Source organism: Pseudorca crassidens, chromosome 1, assembly GCF_039906515.1.
Source record: "Pseudorca crassidens isolate mPseCra1 chromosome 1, mPseCra1.hap1, whole genome shotgun sequence".
In the NCBI taxonomy this organism is placed as follows: Eukaryota; Metazoa; Chordata; class Mammalia; order Artiodactyla; family Delphinidae; genus Pseudorca; species Pseudorca crassidens.
In genome coordinates this window covers 198,424,583-198,444,732 of record NC_090296.1, presented here as the reverse complement: position 1 = coordinate 198,444,732, position 20,150 = coordinate 198,424,583, and the positions used below count along the sequence as shown (strand labels likewise).

At 39.7% G+C, this 20,150-nt stretch overlaps 1 protein-coding gene across 1 annotated transcript in view; it reads right to left on the bottom strand.

The window, feature by feature from the left end:
* Positions 1-20,150, bottom strand: part of MKX (mohawk homeobox) — a 61,876-nt gene that overhangs the window by 35,447 nt on the left and 6,279 nt on the right. Inside the window, exons 4-5 of the mRNA XM_067705800.1 lie at positions 14,983-15,136; positions 14,218-14,553 (exon numbers count right to left, since the gene is read on the bottom strand). Coding sequence (XP_067561901.1) covers positions 14,218-14,553; positions 14,983-15,136 — 490 coding nt within the window. The remainder of the gene's footprint in view (positions 1-14,217; positions 14,554-14,982; positions 15,137-20,150) is intronic.

Below are 20,150 nucleotides of genomic sequence, written 5' to 3'. Positions count from 1 at the left end.
TACTCACTCAAACAAAGAAGTTCAGTTTTCCACTGGAAAGACAAAAAGAAAAGCCAGTGCTAGCGTGTCCTGCCACATGCCTCACTGCAGAGTAAAACCCACTTGGATTCTAATCACATTTCAGAAGTGTTGTATTTATTAGGTGCATGGCTGCCAAGTACCACCATAACATAGTGGTACAATTAGAGGCATTTTTTATTTAACTAAATTATATTTAGCTATTTCAAGCACTACTGTTTGGAAAGTCTTACCCATCATAACGTGTCATGTTTATGTACATGACACCCATCAGAAATTTTCCAGGAGTTCCCACATCCCACTCTGTACATAACAGCTCTATTTTTATTATTCCTTTGATACTCAGAATCTATGCCTAATTCTGAATGTGTGCAAGTTCCCAGTGAAAACGGCCAGAAACAAAGGAAACACCTTTTATGATAAAATCATTTGCTGACAGTCTGTACTACAGAGTACCCTTTAAGATGGTATACTGAAGAAGCTTTATTTGCTTCTCTCTCAAAATACCATTAAAATCACAGACTGTAAATTAAAAACAAATAAATGCCTAGCAGTCCTCGAAAACAATAAAGGGTACCATCACCAAATCAGAAGAGTTGAGGAATTCATGGAAGATGAAATGCATATAGCATCAAGTTGGTGGGGAAATCCAAACAGAGAACCACACTCAAAACAGGAGGAGGTAGGGAGGGTGGGAGGGAGGGAGACGCAAGAGGGAAGAGATATGGGAACATATGTATATGTATAACTGATTCACTTTGTTATAAAGCAGAAACTAACACACCAAAAAAACCCAAAACAAAACAGGAGGAGGGCAAGGCCACGGCACAGGGCAAGCTGCTGCTCCCAGCAGGAACAGAAGATACTCCAGCTGGAGAACAACTGGGCCAGCAAGGGATTCCTGAGGGTTGCCCGTCAAGGGACAGACATCGGGAGAGCGAGGCCACGCTTCCTTCCCGGGTCAGTGGGGGAGAGCGAGGCCACGCTTCCGTCCCGGGTCAGGGGGGGAGAGCGAGGCCACGCTTCCGTCCCGGGTCAGGGGGGGAGAGCGAGGCCACGCTTCCTTCCCGGGTCAGTGCGGGAGAGCGAGGCCACGCTTCCTTCCCGGGTCAGGGGGGGAGAGCGAGGCCACGCTTCTGCCCCGGGTCAGTGGGGGAGAGCGAGGCCACGCTTCCTTCCCGGGTCAGTGGGGGAGAGCGAGGCCACGCTTCCACCCCGGGTCAGTGGGGGAGAGCGAGGCCACGCTTCCGCCCTGGGTCAGTGGGGTGTCTCTGGGTCATCTGGTCCCAGGACACAGCTTCTGCAAATGTTCTTTAAACAACCTAGGAAACCTCTCTAAAGAGGGCTTCTAGCATGAAGGCCATGAAGACGTGCAGAGCGGAGATTCAGGTAACTTCTCATCTCCACAGGCATCATGGCTGCTATGAAAAAGGAGCAGTAAGAAAAAGAGATGTTCTTGGAAAATAAAAACAAGACACCACAATTAAAACTGCAATAGAAAGGCTGATTAACAGAACGGGAGTGGCACAGCTGAAGACTAAGTTGGTGACCCGGGAGAAGAAGTTGAGGAAACCGTTCATAAAATAAAGAAGAAAGATGAAAAATGTAAGAGGTAAAGGAGAGGACCAGGGAACCCCAGGCCAAGATCACTTTACATGCGAATTCTTTCAAACCTTCAGGTATCAGGAAGAGCGGATCCATACTTCATTTAAACTTTTCTAGAGTAGAAAAAGACGAAATGCTTTCCAGCTCATTCCACAAGACCAGTATAACTTTAACATCAAAACTGTGCAAGCAGAGCATGAGAAGAAAAAAAAATCTCCCTTGAGAATTTTGATATACAATTACTAAATAAAATGCCAATAAACTGAATCCAGAAATTTCTTAAAAAGCATGACACATCATGATGGAATAGAACTTCTCCCAAGAATTCAAGGCCAAGTGAACACTAAGAAATTTACTCTAGAGAGATTAAAAGAGGACTAGATGATGCTCTTAAAAACTGTGGAAACAGCATCTGATAAATGCAATAACTCTATTTAGTTATGTGTGTTTGGGGGTGGAGGGACTCCTTATTAAATAATCTAGGAATGGAAGGAGAATCCCTTAACTCGACAAAGCGTTTATACCAGAAGCTTTCCGTGAAAATTATACTTGATGGTAAAATATGAGGAAAATTCCCTTTAATGTCTGTCATCACTCCTATCATTCAACATTGTTTTGGAAAACTTGGTCAGTGCAGTGCAATAGCTGGAAACAAAGAGGGAGGGAAAGAGAGGAGAATAAATGCCTAAAACAGTTACTATTTGAAGTTAATATGCTTGTGCGTCCTTTGACAATCCAACTGGATATAAGGAAAATATATAAAACCCAACAGATTTCTATATATTAGTGATGGCTAGTACAAAATGTAGTAGACAAGTCATCCACGATAGAAACAATAAGAGCAAGAGAATAAAAGATGTAATTAACTTATGAGAAATATGCAGACCCTATGTAAAGAAAAACTACAAAACTGTGCTGAGTATCATGAGAGGTGATCATAATAAATGGAGAAACAAACACTGTTCCTGAGTGGGAAGATCTGATATAAAAAGGATATTAAACTCAGTGCTGTCCTCAATTAATTTCCAATGGAATTTTTAAAATAGAATTTGTCGAACTTATTCCAAAGTCCAGCTAGAGAAGTACACTCAATTGTCTAGATGTGAACATTTTGAAGAGTGAAAATAAAGTAGACACAGCCTGCCAGACGTCAACATGCACAACAAAGCTACGGTCCTGAAAACAGCTGCTGCTGGCAGAGGAGCATCTTTTAAGCTGGATGGCATACAGCACAGTCTAGAAACAGACACACACATGAAGGGACGCATTTCAAATCAGCGAGGGAAGGTGGAAGCACTCAGGACGCTGTGTGAGGACAGCTGGCTACCAATCTGGAAAAAAAATCAGATCACTACCTCGTACCGTTTATAGAAACATTTCAGGTAGATTCTGAGCATGTAAGTGCACAATTAAAATAATAAGAGCAGCAGAAGAAAATGCAGAAGCATGACACAGGACAGAAAGACCCCGTGCAGATTTAACCCAAGGTCCCCTCCCTTCCTGGCCTCCTTCCCCATCTCAGGGCCCAGCGCCCCAGGCAGGCCCTCTACCTGCCGCCAGGGGCTCCTAACACTCCTGAGAGCTGTTTCTCCTGTTGCTCAGAGCCCAAGTTCTGCTTCTAACAGAGATAACACGGTCTGTATTTAACTCTGACGTTCAGTACGCTGTGGGCTTCCTTCTCTCCCTAGAAATTTCACAGAATCTCAGATTATCAGAGGTAATAAGGTGCTTATGGACCATCTTATCACAGCCCTCATGTGATGGCTAATGGAACCAAGGCCCTGGTTAATAAAGGCACCGGCCTTAGAACACATACCCAATTGCTAGCAGTTCTGGCTGAATACAGAGCTCCTGACTTATAAGGCAATGCTCTCTGCTCTTTCCATGGTATAACGTCCTGGGGCTTAATCTACAAGTGGGTAATTTCAGGTCAGGTAAGAGGGAGGATGGAGAGGAAATCTGGATACGGAAAGTCCTTTTCCAAACCACAGATGGTTTAACACAGCAGATATTTAACTATAGTAAAATATACATTAAACTTGTCATGCTTCCACTGGGCCTCCACCCAGACCGTTATACTATCATTTTAATTAAAGCACCTGAGAGAATGAGGTCAAATATAGATCATTCACTTTTCTGGGTCTTCTCTGCGCTTCCTATTAGCATTTCAGCGAGCGTGTGTAAGGGGGCAGGGATTACGAACAGTATTTGGGGGGTGGTAATATGTCATGAAATCGTAAAGTTGAGCTTTTTAATATTTTCCTAATGAGAGGAAAGTTACTGTAACTATAAACTAAAATTTTACTGCTTCAATCATAGCAACTGTGAAATAGTCCTCAAACACCTTTCAAGATAGTGGAGAATTACTCTTCCAGATGATTTATGTTTATACTTTTTAAAGGACATTTTAAGAACAAAATGTAAATTTAAAAAAAAATCTTCTGGAAGAAAAAAGTACACAGGTTAGATAAACGGGAGGCCCCGTGGGTTGGGAGTAAATCTGAACTGGTGCCGTGATTTCTGAATAGGTCTGAGGTAAAGGAACCCAGGAGACACAGTAAAAACTAAAGACCAACTGCACTACTGACAAAGTTGTAAAAATACTCCTTGATCCATCTGGATAGAGTTAGCAGCCCAGAAGAGGAGTAAAGAAGGAAAAAATACAGCGAGACTAAATGCAATCCAAGACGATAAAAGAAAATGCAAAACAATGATAACAGTCAGCCTGGCTGCAAACCGGAGAAGGCTGGTGGCTTCTCAAGCAGCCATTTAGCTCTGTGCTGGGCGAAGACATCACAGCAAAGGCACTTGGCACCCAGCAGCTTCTGGTCAGGGATTCTGCGTTTAGAAATGTAAGACCCAGTCACATTTACGGTTCCTGTTCTTGCCAGATGCCCATCCTCTTGCCCCGAAGCCATGTGACAAGTGATCCGGAATACCACTCTGCCTTTTACACATCTGCTGTCTGAATCAGTGCAGAAACTGGAAGCAGCGACTCTGAATTCTGGCCTCAGCAAAAGGGTACGTTTTAGTGTCGTAATGACAGTCCTGGCAGAACAGGGCATTCTTACTTCAAATGTCTCTGCCATACTGAGAGCTCTGTCCATCGTAACCTGAGTCTGGCTCGATCAACGGGCTATCAGTTCTAAATTTTAAATACAGGGGCAACTATGTGGAAGCTTAAACAGCAACTGTTTCTTGGAAATCCCACTTTGTGAATGGTTGTCTCTGACTACTTTTCAGCACTTTAAAAGGTTTCCTTTTCACTTGCGTTGTTTTTCCATTTTAATTTCATCTCACCAAACTGGTCCTCTCAAAACCACTATTCTAACAAACGTTCTTCTCTTCATTTAAATAAAGCCTGATCAAAGGCAAAATTGCTTTATATAATGATACGAAAAAGGGAACACAGGCTTTCCGTCAAAGATGTCCATCTTGGTCACTATATCAAAGCACTGAGTCAGTGGGCAAGAGGCTGTGTCTAACCCCATCCGCAGTCGGGTGACTGTGGAAGACACCACACAAGCCCACAGTGCCATCTGGCCACACAGCAAGGCGCTGCCCAATCTGTGGCACGGTGACGTCTACAGAGCAATTTAGCTCTTCCTACATGAAATTCAGTGAAGTGTCTGATCTGAGGAAATGCTACAGGTGAATCTGACCCCGAAGCACCTCAGTGTTATCTTGCACTGCAGCACCTTACTGGCCTGAGAAAAAGACTCAACACTGTGAGAAGCTGATGAGTGATGTCGGTGCTTAAAGCTGAGTCCAACCTATGTTCCCCAAATCACTTTCCAATTGGATTTTCAGACCACTTTCAGGTAATGACTCAAGGCCTCCAGGGTAGACCCACGGCAGGGGGAAGATACCACGGGTCATTTTCAAAAGCCACTTTCTTTTCCCAACTATGTTCAATTCTACTACTACTCCTGCTACACACAGACACACACACACACACACACACACACACACACTAAGAGACTTTTGCCCAGCAGCAGTTAACTGTTAGAGATCTTCTACAAACCATTCCTCTTTCCCTTAGTAACACAGTTAAGACCAGATGTCTATTACAATCTATAATCTACCAACATATGTGAAGTCTTTTCCACTGCAGCCATTAAAATAGATTAGTTTTTTTAAAAAATGCACACACTCACTTATCCTAAATTCTAAGAAGTTCAACACTAATGACAAGCTTTTTAAAATAAAAGTCAATTAAGTACCTGAAATTGCCAAAAGCCGTAGACGTACCGTACCAACGGTCAGGATCGCATTTCCAAGCAGCCCAGTAACCTTGCATACAAAAAAACCCAACCATTTCAATGCCTAGACCCCAAAGCAATTTCCTAATCTGCAAATTAAGGGATTGAACTGGAAGATCCTTTAATGTTTAATGCTGAATTTATAAAAATCCTTGCCTGTTTTCCTCTTTAGTACAATGAAAATAAGATAAATTAGGGAACACAGGAAAGGTTCATTACGCAGCTGCTGTTTAAACATGCCATCCTTCATTTAAACTGAAAACCATGAAAAAATTCAAATGGGAAAAAAAAACGAAGTGAAAATTATTATTATTATTTTTCTTCCTCAAAACTCACAATTATAAAATGATATAATTTCTAATAGAAAACAAGAGCACAAGCTTCCAAAATTTAAAAGTACCAAACTTCAGGACTAGAAGAAAACACATTTATTCTGAGTAAAAATTCTGTTACATCAACAAGACGAATTTTGACATAGAAAAATACCTGTTTAATTTTAGAAACAAAGTTGGGAGGCAGAAGGGAAAAACTAACTGTGACGCACCAAAAAAGAAAGAAAGAAAAGAAACCACTTCCACGCTTATTAAATAGAATGTCTTGTTATTTTCACAGACAGTAACAACTTTTTGACATTCATTTCAGGCCCAGGCTGGAGAGGTGTCAACGGGTCTTATTTGGTCTTGTCAGTGTGTAAAGAGTTTACAAACCTGACTGAAGTTAGAATTAGTGGGAGTTAGGCACTTATATTCCTTATACACAGGAGAAGGGGGGAAAAGGTCCTTTTATGCCAGCTTTGAGTTTGGCTTGAGTTTTTATGACTTATTTAGAAGCCCTAGGGAATGAAAAAAAGTCTCTAATGGAAATACTGACACAGTCTTCAATACAGTGACATGAACCAGCATTTCTACGAAACTGCACCAGGTGTGACTGACCACTCCAGCCAGTCGAAATGCAGTGTCGGAAAATCAGTTACAACAGACTGAATGCCAGGAGACAGTCCTGCCAAAATATAGGGGATACCCCTGCAGACTCAAAATGTCATGTTGATAAACTTGTTTTTAACAGAAAAACAGGTAAAACGTATGGGATCTTTACTCTTACATGTGGAGAAGAGAGAAAATGTAAAATTTCTGCATCGATGTTCTCCAATTCTATCATAGGATTAAAAATAGTCATTCTTAAAAAGCCAAAGTAGTCATGTCAACCCCGAGAGTGAATGGGGCAGAAGAGCTTAAATCATTGGATCTAAATCTGTGCTTTGTTTCTTAAATCTCACCCACAAGGCAGTGACCTAGATAAGTAGACAATAGGTATCATTACTTAGTGAAGTCAAGTTCATAAAAGTCCCCTTTCTTTTTATTTGCCTGTCTGCTATACTTTTTATTCTTCAGTGGATTTTCTTTAAACCAACTAAACTTTTCCATTTATCATCCTTGCATTTTCCTGAAAGTCACTCTTTTAACTTGAAAATTGGTTTAGTTTCATTTTATACTTTCTAAGTTTTTATTTCAACTCTCTTAAACATCTCAGTTTTAAGCTTCATTCTGTTTACTTTTTTCTACTGGTTTTAACTTTTTTTGCATTTGCCTTTTTTTTTTTCACCCATTTCGACTCATTCAGGACCATTTCCTTTCCCTTGTCATGTTCGCAGACACAGATCAACATATACATATGTACATTAAAATGTCTTGCATGATTTAAGAGGCAGACTAAATCACGAAAACACTAACTCGTTGACTTGAGAAACAGTTCCGGAGCAAATACGTGAAAGACACTATTAGGTGCTAGGAGGACTATAAAAACAAATAAAATACCATTTCAGGGCCTCGGAGAGCTTTTAATACACACAAGGCAGTGAGTATCTGCATGAAAGAAGAGATAGGATGCAGCTGCATTTCAGACGCAATCTGTCTATATTCACACAAATTTGAAACGTGTTGCTGTCATTCTAAGGCAGCACATGGAGGGAACACAATATAAAGGGACAAAAAACTCAGGATCAAACACAGCCCTAAAAATGCGTACTTTTTCTAAGCTAGGCTGCCGTATATTTTTGATCTGTTTGTGAGCCAGGTTGTTGAATGGCGCTGTTAAGTCTCAGCTTCTACATATAGACTTTCTCAGGCTCTCACATGATACCAAATAACAAACAAAGAAAAGTGAATGAAAAACTAACCCCTGAAGGAGCCAGCAAACTGCTTATGCCAACATGTGTTCTCTTTTTCTATTTCTGTCTGCCATGAATCTCTCAGTTTTTAACAGTAGGTGGAACACTTAACACTTACACAGTTTCATTTAAATTTTGCAAGTGAATCCATAAAGAAAATTTACTTTCAAAGATCAAGCTAATGTGCATTTCAGAAATAATCCATGTGAATGTGTTCTGCCATCATCATCACTGATAAACATTTAATAATCTATAGTGTTCAGACTATCATGCTTATTAAGTTTTTATAATTCTACCCCAAGCCTCCCCAAAGCTCAGAATTTCCATAAGTCTCATTTCGAAGGTTACTGCTTTGGAATAAGTAATTAGGAAAGATCCCTTTTTAAAAGGCTATCAGAAAGACATCGTTCTTTCTTCAAAGGCATCAGGAGAGCAAGTTTACAGTTGTGGTTAATCCTAGAATTACTGATTTGAAGGGTGGAAACATAAAAAGCAACAGGAGCAGGAGGTTTAGAGAAGAGAGAGGATGCTGCTGAGGCACGCCTCACATGCTGGGTTTCATACTATAAGTCTAGGAGAGCAGAAAAGTCTATCTTTTTAAAATCGGTCCTTAAATTTTTATCTGGAAATTTCACTTAGGTGGAAAACCTCATTTCCAGATGGTATCTGATAGGTGAGGTATTACTGCAGTAAAGACACAGGACAAAAAATTGGATAACCTTTCAAGTATCCTTTAAATGTCACAAACTGGGCTGGTGATACAGGGTTTTATTATTCTCTGCTGGAGTACATCAACAGTCATTTGCATGCCAGGAAAAGAATGTCTGGAATCATCCAACAGGGCTAAGCTTAATCTTTCACTAAAAACAAGGAAGTGACAAGCACAAAAAGGGAAATAAAAGAAGATGAAAGTATCCAAAGTCGACTTACTGGTCAACAAAATTCCAAAGAGAAACTAGCATGTACACAGAAACCCATGCTACCCTTGACAGCTGGCTCTTGACAAAGCCTTCTGTCAACTACCATGAAGCTTTCTTTAAGCTACCCACAAACACCTAAAACTGATGAAACAAATTAGGAATGGTTATTCACTGTTCAAAAGGATCTGACAAGGCAGTTCTTTAAATCTTTCCTCTGCTTCACTTAAACTACGATTTCTTTGATGAGTAAGGCCCAGGGCTCCAGCAAGCCTAGAACGTTTTTGTTTGCGGTATGAAGGCATGAAAGGGCACCTCGTACATGAAGGACTTGTGTCCCAGAAGTTTACTGTGAAGTCAGCAGTTTAGAATGGAGAGCGCCATTTCGCCAAAGAAGCTGTGCTATAAATTAGGGTTAAATCCCAGGCTAATCCAATGGTTTACTGAACTCATGAGCATCCTTGGCTTTTACTACTGATAGTACCAGCTTAAATTCTAAAGTACACAAGCGTGCAGGAAGAGAACGAAAAAAGACCATCTCCACCACCCACCGGGGTCATCATTAGCCAAGAAAAAACATTTGGAAATGGCATTTAGCTTTTTGTCATTCTCCCAGATTTACTTTCTACTGCCTTGTTTGTCTTTCCCCAGTAACCAAAATCCCTAGTTCCCTCATTTTGCCCCATTTTGCAGGCCATTCAAATGGACTCCACCTCCCAAAGAGTCCTGTGCACCAAATAAATGACTTTTTTCTGCCCATCAAAATCTCCATTTCTGGGGCTTCCCTGGTGGCTCAGTGGTTGAGAGTCCGCCTGCCGATGCAGGGGACACGGGTTTGTGCCCCGGTCCGGGAAGATCCCACGTGCCGCAGAGCGGCTGGGCCCGTGAGCCATGGCCGCTGAGCCTGTGCGTCCGGAGCCTGTGCTCCGCAACGGGAGAGGCCACAGCAGTGAGAGGCCCGCGTACTGCCAAAAAAAAAAAAAAAAAAAAAAAAAATCTCCATTTCTTCAGGGATATTCACCCTCAGTCAAGTGGAGGGGAAGCTAATCTGATTAATTCACACTAACATAGAAAAGAGTTCTATCCGCCAATATGGTTTTTCTATACCAGATGTGTATAATTAACAGGGATTTTAGGCAGTTTAACAAGATGAAGTTGAAACGTTCAGCCTCGTGGGAGCAGAGTAAATTTATGAATTATATAAATTCATAAAGCAGTGGGGAAGCAGTGAGGCTCAGAGAGTAACCATTAGAGTGTACTAGCCATTTATAAGTTGGTCATTTGTGAGCTGCGAAAAGAAAGAACAGAATAGGAACTTGTCCTCGTGCCAGCAACAGAGCAGGGAAGTGCACACTTCCTGTTTCAAGACTTGCCTGACAGTCCCCTCACCAAGTATACTTCTTAGAAATGTCTCCTTTCTCCCTCACTGAAGAAGGAAATTTAATAGGCTTGGTTTAGGGTAAATTAAACTCAAATCCAAGTTAGGAAAGCCTCTAGTGAGGACTCACTCTGGAAGATGCTACAGATGGCGGCTGGCTCCTTCACGGATGGCCCCATCTAGGGAACTTGAACACTGGGTCAACAGGAGCGGAGGCACGTATGATGCTAGGGTCCTCATCCTGACACCTCAGAGAGCAGACCCCCTCCATCGAATATCTGAAAATTACCATCCGTTAACCTAACATGACGAAGAGGATTGTAATTTTAATTTAGGTGACTTCATTCAACAGATGACACTCTGTGACTAGATTTTCTTGTGTATTACTTAACTGTATTTCGAAGCAATAACCTTAATAATTCTGATCAATTCTAATGTTATAATTGCTGCTGTCAGAATGCTGACTGAGAGTCTACCATGCCCCTGAAAAAAGAACATCTTTTCTTTTTTTCCTGCATGTTGTGGGAGACTGCATACTAGAGAGAAACATTTAATGTCCACATAAAATCAATAAAAACATGTCTGTACCTACTTGGATGGTGTCTAACAATATCTTCAATTAGGATTACTGCTTTATAATCTACCAGACTTCTCCCTGCTAGAGTTTAACAAGTGAAATGAAATTCAGTGATACATTACCCTTCCAAACACCAACTCTTTCTTTCACTTGGCCTTTTGACTCCCTATATTTAGGGAAATGCATCATGTGATAGCAGCTGTCTTACAAAAATGGATGGAAAAACGGATACGATTTCTCAGCACAAATAAACCAATAACTTGTACTTGAAGGTGATCTCTTCTGAAAAAAAAAAAATTTTAAAGCCGAAATCTTTGTACTACTATAGAACTAGGGTGGTGGAGGGGATGGTGTTTGAGAGCAGACTTAGAAGGTTGCTGTTTGGATGAGGAAGATAAGATACAACCAGAAGGAACTGAAGGGATTCAGAATAGCCTGTATGCCAGAGAAAACCAAAGCAGTTGTTCAGAAAGTATTTACTGAAATTCTCTGTTCCACCCCTTATGCATGACTGCTAACCCAGATACAACTGCAGCAGCATTGTCACTCAATTCCCACAGAAGACAGCCATTTACTGTCTTCGTCTGAAATTTAGTAGACCAGTTTGAGACCAACCAGTCTTTCCTCATTCTCCATCCACAAACCCCAAAATTGTATTCTGTTCTTTTTAAGCTTATACATATGCACGCAAATCCAGAAGTTTACGTGTCTAGGCTGCCATCTCATTGCTTGCATAACTAAAAGATAGGTTTGATTTAAAACTAGAATTTGGCAAGTGAATAGTCCATGACACGGACCAAGTGCAGTTGGAATGCTTTAATAAAAATACATGGCCAAGCTACTTCACTTCGAAAAGCATCAATATACAGGCATGCTAGTCCCTCTTTGACTTTACATTTTGTCACCTTGGAAAAGAGCATGGATTTTCAGAAGACCCAACACACTGGGGAAATTTCATAGGCACGTGACCTTGTTTTTACTGGGCAACATAAATTTACAAGAAAAAAAATTTTAAACAACGGTCCTTCAATTACACCCCCTCATCAAATTGTAATTTTCATTGTTTTTATCTTTCTTGTTTTTGTCCATACACACTTGTCATAATTATACTCAGTGTATCCACAATTAAAATTTTTTCACTTAAACTTACAATATTTCCCATGTTGTTTCATAGTCAGTATCAGTAGTACAAATAAAAATTTTGAGTTTTATGCTATCTTGATCTGGTTTGGGATTAGGATAACATTTACACTTTTAAAAGTTGGGATACTTCCCATGCTTTTATATGTTCCAGAAAAATGTATAAAGCATAGGAATTAATTATTTCTTCAAAGTTTGAAAAAAAATCCAATGGATCTACCAAGTTATCTATCAAGTGTTTTGGGAACTGGGTTTACTAAAAACCTTAATTTTTCCTGCATTAGTGGTCATTTAAACCTTTTCTTATTATGAATTAATAATTTAATTTGTGTGGATAATAGCAATTCACTTCATCTATACATTTGCATACAGTATACTGTCAAACAATTGTGCATAGTACTTTATAATTTTTAAAAATATTTTTTGTTTAATAACTATATAATGATTGCTATATCCTTTCTTATTTCCAACTTCAATTTGTGTCCATTTTTGCTTGAGGTTTTTTTTTGCGATACGCGGGCCTCTCCCGCTGCGGAGCACAGGCTCCGGACGCGCATGCCCAGCGGCCATGGCTCACAGGCCCAGCCGCTCCGCAGCACGCAGGATCCTCCCGGACCAGGGCATGAACCCACGTCCCCTGCATCGGCAGGCGGACTCCCAACCACTGCGCCACCAGGGAAGCCCCTGCTTGAGTGTTTTTACTACTGACTTCAAAGAGCCAACTCTTGATTTTTATCTATTTTTCAGCTTCCATTTTACCACTTTTTGTTTTCTGTTTATTCTTTTTCAATTATTTCTACTTGAATGACTTGGTTTATTTTCCTTTTTCTCAAAACATTCTGAATTACTTACAAGTTCTGTCAGTTAGGTATTAGTAGATAGTTCTAAATTTTTCATTATTGGCTAAATTATCTTTTATTGCATCTTTACTTCTTTCGAGACCCAATTTATTATTTACAAGGCTATGTATTTCTGAGTGTTTGGAGTTGTTTTCATTGTTGGAGTTGGAGATACGAACCGAAAATGAGATGAGGTCCAAAATGTACTGAGATTCCCTCTGAGTCCTCACAGATCTTGTACATATTTGTAGACACTTAAAAATCAGGTATCTGGCTAAATAACCTTAAGGGTATATTAAGCAGACCAACTTTAAATTTCTTTATAAAGCTCGACTGTTCACATATCAAGCTCCTTGACGTTATAAGGACTAAATGCACTAGTACTTGTGCAGTATTGCGCAGAGCCTAGCATATCACAACTATTCAATGAATGACTGGTGGCAATATGTGTAACAGCAGCGGTAACAGTCGTCTGGCAGTAGTTAGGCTCCTCCAACCTCTTGTGCAGGCTCAGCTACACCACCACCGATCTGGAGAAGAGTAACTCGCTGCGTCTCCTTGGTCGGGGCTTTCTTATCTGTGACATAATGTGGCTGAGCTGCATGCCCCCTGAAGTTACTAATTCCAGGGGTAACATTTCTAAATCTCACTGCCTGGCATTTTCAGGACCCGGAGTCTACCTACACCAGATGTAGGGCACACAATCCTTTGTAACGAAGCACTGAAGTCAAGACAGAAAATTCTACCAAACTTGCCACTCCATCTGAAAGTTGTGGACACGTAGAAATTGATTCACTCTTTCCGGACTAAAAGCAAAACTTTCAAAGCTACTTACAGCCCTACTTGTGCGTTTCAGGAATAAAAGTAAGATTTCCAAAGCAATTTAAGCCACGTTTCCTTCACAAACGTCTTGGCACCCATGCTACTCTGTGTTCATTTTCCATCACTATAAGCAAGCAAAGAACTTAAGAGAAAAGATGGAGTACAGAGTATCTGCATGGCTGGTTATAATCTGGGACATTCCTCCATTATGCTTTATTCATAAAGCCAATACATATCTCCTCTAAGAATGTTTATCACTAAGATTAAAAATTTTTATTAAGGATGAAAACTTCCCAGTAAACCATCATCTACCAACAAGCGTATCTGCTAATTAAGAACAAAATGAAAGCTTTCAAACTGAATTATAGGCCATATGTACATAATCTGATGCACAAGCAATAAAAATTACGCCTTTACACCTGTCAAAAGAAAGCCCTCTGCTGCAGCTTTAATTCTGTTTCAAACAAGGTATCACGAAAAGCACAGACTTACCTGTGCGATAGACGAAATTGCCTTCGGTTTCTGACGATGAGGGAGATACCAATTCCTCCTCAAATTCATTGGAACTAAAAGATCCTGAATGGTTTCTCTGCCTTGTCTTTCCCATCATGGCAGCATTTGTGACCATGACGTGTCTCAAAGAGTCGTTAAGGTAACGATTCAACAAGCTGCTCTTGTATTTTGGGGGCGATACGTAGTCCTCATTGGCCCGTGACTCTGGCCTCACTCCAGCTTTTATGACTGAGCTCTCACTTTTAATCACAGGATGGTGAACTGGATTATTATAGCCTTCTTCATTCATGTGGTTTCGTGGAGGATTTTCTCCATCTAAGGGGGAAAAATATCACCAGGTAGTACTTACACATACTTCTCCCCAGCCACCCAACTGTTACATTTAGTGATTTAAAATATATATAGGAAGAATATTTAAAGTGTATAAAATTATCTTTGATAGTTAAGATTAATTTTTAGGCAAAGGAAAGCAGGAATCTATATAATCTCTCCCTTTGGTATGTTAATTTTAGTGAACTTCACAAAAAATGTTATTCTGACACATGATAAATCTATGAACAAGAGGAAGCAGCCACAATTTGGCTGCTCATTTACAGTATTGTAAAAGTAAAGCCACCTCAGGCAATAAAAAGAACCATTACGGCACCATCGTGTTTTGTGGGATCAACCTTAAAAACAGCAATGGAAGTGAATGTCCCCTTCCAAAGGCAGAGCAAAGAAAGCAAGATAAAAATACTAACAAACCTTCAGAACATGAGTCATCACTGCTTACACTCAGCCGCTCAGCGTTTCCTTGAACATACTTATTGTACAACTTTATTCTTAAGGCCCAGCTTAAATCTGGCTGTCGAACAGTATTCTTAAGCCGACGTCTTGCATTAGCAAACCAATTTGACACCTAAAAAAGTTTTATTTCTCAATTAACACACCATAAAAAAATTACCCATCCTACAATTACTTTCCCAGAAAGGACCTAAGCCTCTCTCATAATCTCTGATCACTACATATCTTCATGACATAACAGTATTGGACATTTATATCCATTCATTCATTCATTCATTCAACAAATGTGCTGAGCACTTACTACACAGAATGAGCACTAACTGTATTCTGGGAACAAAAAAAATATTGAAGGGCTTTGCCATAAAATTTTCAGTCTAGTAAGAAAGGTAGGAGAGTACACAAATAACTCTAGTATCTACTCACAACAGCCAAGACATGAAAGTAACCTAAATATCCATCAACAGATGAATAGATAAAGAAGATGTGGTACATATATACAATGGAATATTACTCAGCCATAAAAAAGAATGAAATAATGCCATTTGCATCAACATGATGGACCTAGAGATTATCATACTAACTGAAGTACATCAGAAAAAGAAAGACAAATACCATATGATATCATTTATATGTGGAATCCAAAATATGACACAAATGAACCTAACTATGAAACAGAATCACAGACATGGGGAACAGACTGGTGGTTGCGAAGGGGCAGGGGTTTGGGGGAGGGATGGACTGGGAGTTTGGGATGAGCTGATGTGAGTTTTTATATACAGGATGGATAAACAACAAGGTCCTACTATAGAGCACAGAGAAGTATATGCAATATCCTGTGATAAACCGTAATGGAAAAGAATATAACAAAAAAGAATATCTATGTGTGTGCGTGTGTGTGCGTGCGTGTGTGTGTGTGTGTGTTTGTATATATATATGTATAACTGAATCACTTTGCTGTACAGCAGTAATTAACACATTGTAAACCAACTTACTTCAATAAAAAAACAAATAACTAATATAGGAAAGAATGTGATAAATGGCTTAAGACGCATTAAAATGCAATGTTACAGGTGCAACGAAGGAGGGGTTACTTTGATGTGACTCATGACTTCATGAAGAATTTAAGCTAGATTTTGAAGGACTAGGTCAGGGATAATGGGTAGGGAAGTGTGTTTCCAACAGAGAAGACATGGGAACAAATATAAGTCAAATTCCCGAGACACTGTGGTAGGTAACTAAGAAGGAAGAAAGAGATGCCCTTGAGTCATCAAACTTGTGTAAGAAGAGAAGATAGTGCCAATTTGAGAAAGTAGAATTGTTTGAGGGTGAAATGATGCCTTTGGTTTGGGAATGTTTAGCTTGAGATACTAGAAAAGCACACAGGGGAAACGTGCAGCAAGAAAATAAAAATGGCATCTGAGATCTAAGGGCAAGGAAGATCAGATCTGGGTCAAATGCACCAAGACGAGAGCTGAGGCTGTGAGAGCAGACAGAATGCAAAGAGGGCCAAGGACCAAACCCTGGAAGCCTCCAGCAATTAAGGAGGTAGGAGCTGGCAAAACAGTCAGAGACAGAGCAATCAGACAAGCAGAGAGAGAGAAAAAAGCCAAATAATACCCAGCTTTAAGCTAAAAATCCAGTGCTTCCAAATAGGTGACGGCAAAGAAATGAACACTGCAAAACAAGGTTAGTTCCATTGTTTTTGTTTAAGGTGCTACTGGATTTCTAGAGGCTAAAATGTCACTTGACATTTCTTTTTAAACATCAAGCTACCATCAGAATACATATATTAAAAACAGGAAAGGCCAATGCTTGCCTTGAAAAGGATGAAAAGTGCAAAGAGGATTACGTTTTTCTACCAATTTTTTCCGTAACATGACTCCACAGCACATTAATGGTTTGTGTGGTGATGCTTGCACTGGAATTTTTTTTTCTTTTTTAAATTTATACTATAAATACACAACTTTTGCACATTACTCAAGCCTTAATTATTGAATGAACCTGTGGTGAATCCTACATTAAAAAAAACCAAAACTATAATTTTTTTCTTTTTTTCCCCATGGGTAAAACATGGTAGTCTTCCCCAGTTTATATATGCACAAACCATATCATATATAATATATATTAAGTGTTACCTCCCTTTGTGTCTTAAGCAATGATAACTGTCCTCAAATTTATGTGCAGTGGTGTAATATCTCACCACGGCACTTCAGAAGCCTTCGGCTCCACCAACCCCTCTTCCTGCCAAGCTGTGCTATTATTACTAGGGTTTAGTCTGACTTTGAATTCTCTGTCTCCTCCAACCTCTACAGACACCTTCTGGGACTGTTCATTCAGCAAACACATACTGAGTAGCTCCTGTGCTTTAGCCATGATATTAAGTGCTAGGAATGAATAAACTTTGTGCCCTGCACACACAGAAGGACTAAAAGTGAAGAGCTACACGTGATTAACTATGATACATGGGTGAACCTGCACTATGGAGGCATGACATGCCTGGCCCATTTCCTCTCAAACCTCCCTCTATTCTCCAAGGCGTGGCCGAAATGTTCGCCCATGTCCTCATGAGTACCAGCTGGGAATTTTAGAACAGAATTTTTTCGAACTTCCCTGTCTTCCATTCTACCCACTTGAATGGATCTTAACAACCATCATCAAATTCAAGTGTTGGTGCACCGTTATGATTTAATTACTTACTTAACGTCTTCACATCTTCATGCATGTCCTGTCATCCTCTAACTGTGGTATAATGGAAGGAGACCTGGTTTCCTGTTCTGACTTAGCCAAAAACAGGCTGTGTGAGTTTACATAGCTCATTCATCTTTTCAGAACTTCATGGTTCCTGACATCCTTGCCAACTCTGAAAATTAAGATCTGTGAATGTCATCCATGCTCCCCTAAAAAGTGTTCATTCATCTCCTTTATGGTTGGTACCAACCTATCTTCTCCTGACCACTACTCCCTTCAGCAATCAGAGAGGTGTTTTATGTCCTTCTCTGTTCCTTTTGCACACAGAGGACAGCCTGCAACTTCCCCCATGCCTATGTCACTTATATTTATTAGAATCCAACTCCCAAACTTTTTTTGTTACTTTCTTTACTAAACATCATGTAATTCAGAGGCTAATCTTAAATCTTAACTGACCTTAACACTTTTTTTTAAAGTCTTTATTGAATTTGTTACAATATTGCTTCTGTTTTATGTTTCGGTTTTGTGGCCGCGAGGCCTGTGGGATCTTAGCTCCGCCACCAGGTATCGAACCCGCACCCCCTGCATTGGAAGGCGAAGTCTTAACCACTGGATCGCCAGGGAAGTCCCCGACCTTAACTCTTAATACAAGCAACACACAGTACCACATAGTGTAAAATCCAATTCTTATGAAACTCTTCATATTTTTATTAAAACGCGATGGACTTCAAATTTTAAAAACAATCAATATACTTATAATTCTAACATACAAAAATAGGGACCTTTAAATGTCATGGTGGCATTAACTAGCTTTTCATATATAGGAGGCGTATCATTTTTTACGTTTTGTATACTCATAGCTCTTAACAGAGTTTATTAATTATACATCAGAAGATTTTCCATAAAGGTTTGATGGTGTCTAACAGGCTATTTCTAAACTGATTTCGTAAGTTTGACCGGCACCCAACCTACTAATACATTTACTCTGCCAGTGTTTTATTATCAGCAACTTACAGTACAACCTAAGGGCTGGATATAGTCAGGGGTGTTGAATATCTTCTTGTGTTAAGTCATGCAAACAGCAGACAATAGTTGGTGAACAAATCTGCACGAGTATCAGCTCACTTCATCCTGATGAAGTGATGCAAATGCCATCCATTTCACTGCAGGTAAAAAAGCACCAGCTCAAATTCTCTACCTTTAACTTACTATGGATTCCTTCAGGTTATCATTCAAATTCTTTTGAAATTCTATTTTACATGAAACAGGCCTCCTTACCAAGGACAGGTTCTGCAACAGCATTTTAACGTCAAACTCAGAGCTTTAAAAACACTGCATTTTATAGCGAAAGCTTAGAGAACAAAATATCTAGAAGCTGGAAGAGAAAGCTCAGTAGCTTTCATCCTACGCAGCCGTGTTTACATTCATCACACTGGCAGAGCAATCGTTATAGTAAACCCAAGGGGATACTCTGGCATCTGTCCACCTTTGAACACACAGAATTAACAACACAGATTCAGTCATTCAACTGAAATATCGAACACCTCACTTCTACACCATGTAGTCTGACACTGGGAATAACGTAGAAGGACCAATCTGAGATTTTGTTGGATATTTAACAGTAGCCATAATTCTTGCAGTTGATAAGTACACACACATCTCAGCAGAAGCACTGCATACCAAGCAAAAGCTATGTCAACACAGGGGCAAAATCTTGCAACACACCAGATTTAACCAAATGGTACATGGCTGTATCACAGGAACTGGAAACTTCTACTGTAAGAAAAGGGAGCATTAACATCCAATCACTAAAATGTAGTCTCAAACTCCACTTGCATTGCACTCTGTATGTGATCACAAAAATAATCATTCCACTATTATAATCCAGAAAAAAACATAAATATATTTTAAATATGTACACATAAACAATGGGAAATATTGAAACCAGGTACAGCCCCCATCTGCCCTTCTTTTAAAAAACTTCTTCAGGGGCAATTATTCCCTGAGTAAGCTCCATATCCTACAGTAATACAAAGCCCCAGTCGCATATCTGTTATTCCACACTGTTATTCTGGTTATATTTTGAAAGTAGAGAGTATATTTTTATAATGTTTGAACACCGGTCAGTCATAGAAACCAAGCAAAATGGAGTATTTCGGTTGGTTAAAGTGAAAACACACACACACACATATCATCTTCCTGTTAATTTTATAAAAATGCTTATATCTTAGTAGGAAGATGGCAGATTAATAATGCAAACAGTTATAATAAATTAAGACAAGTTGCTAAGTCTAGTGAGTAGAAAAAAAAGAAAGCTGCAGAAATACCTCTCTCTGCCTCATCTTTCAGGAATGAACAAAATGTAGTGTTGATTAATGTCCTTAGAGCTTCTGTTTATCAGAAAAAGTTACTTCTGTGGTCCTAAAAAATTCCCTCATTAA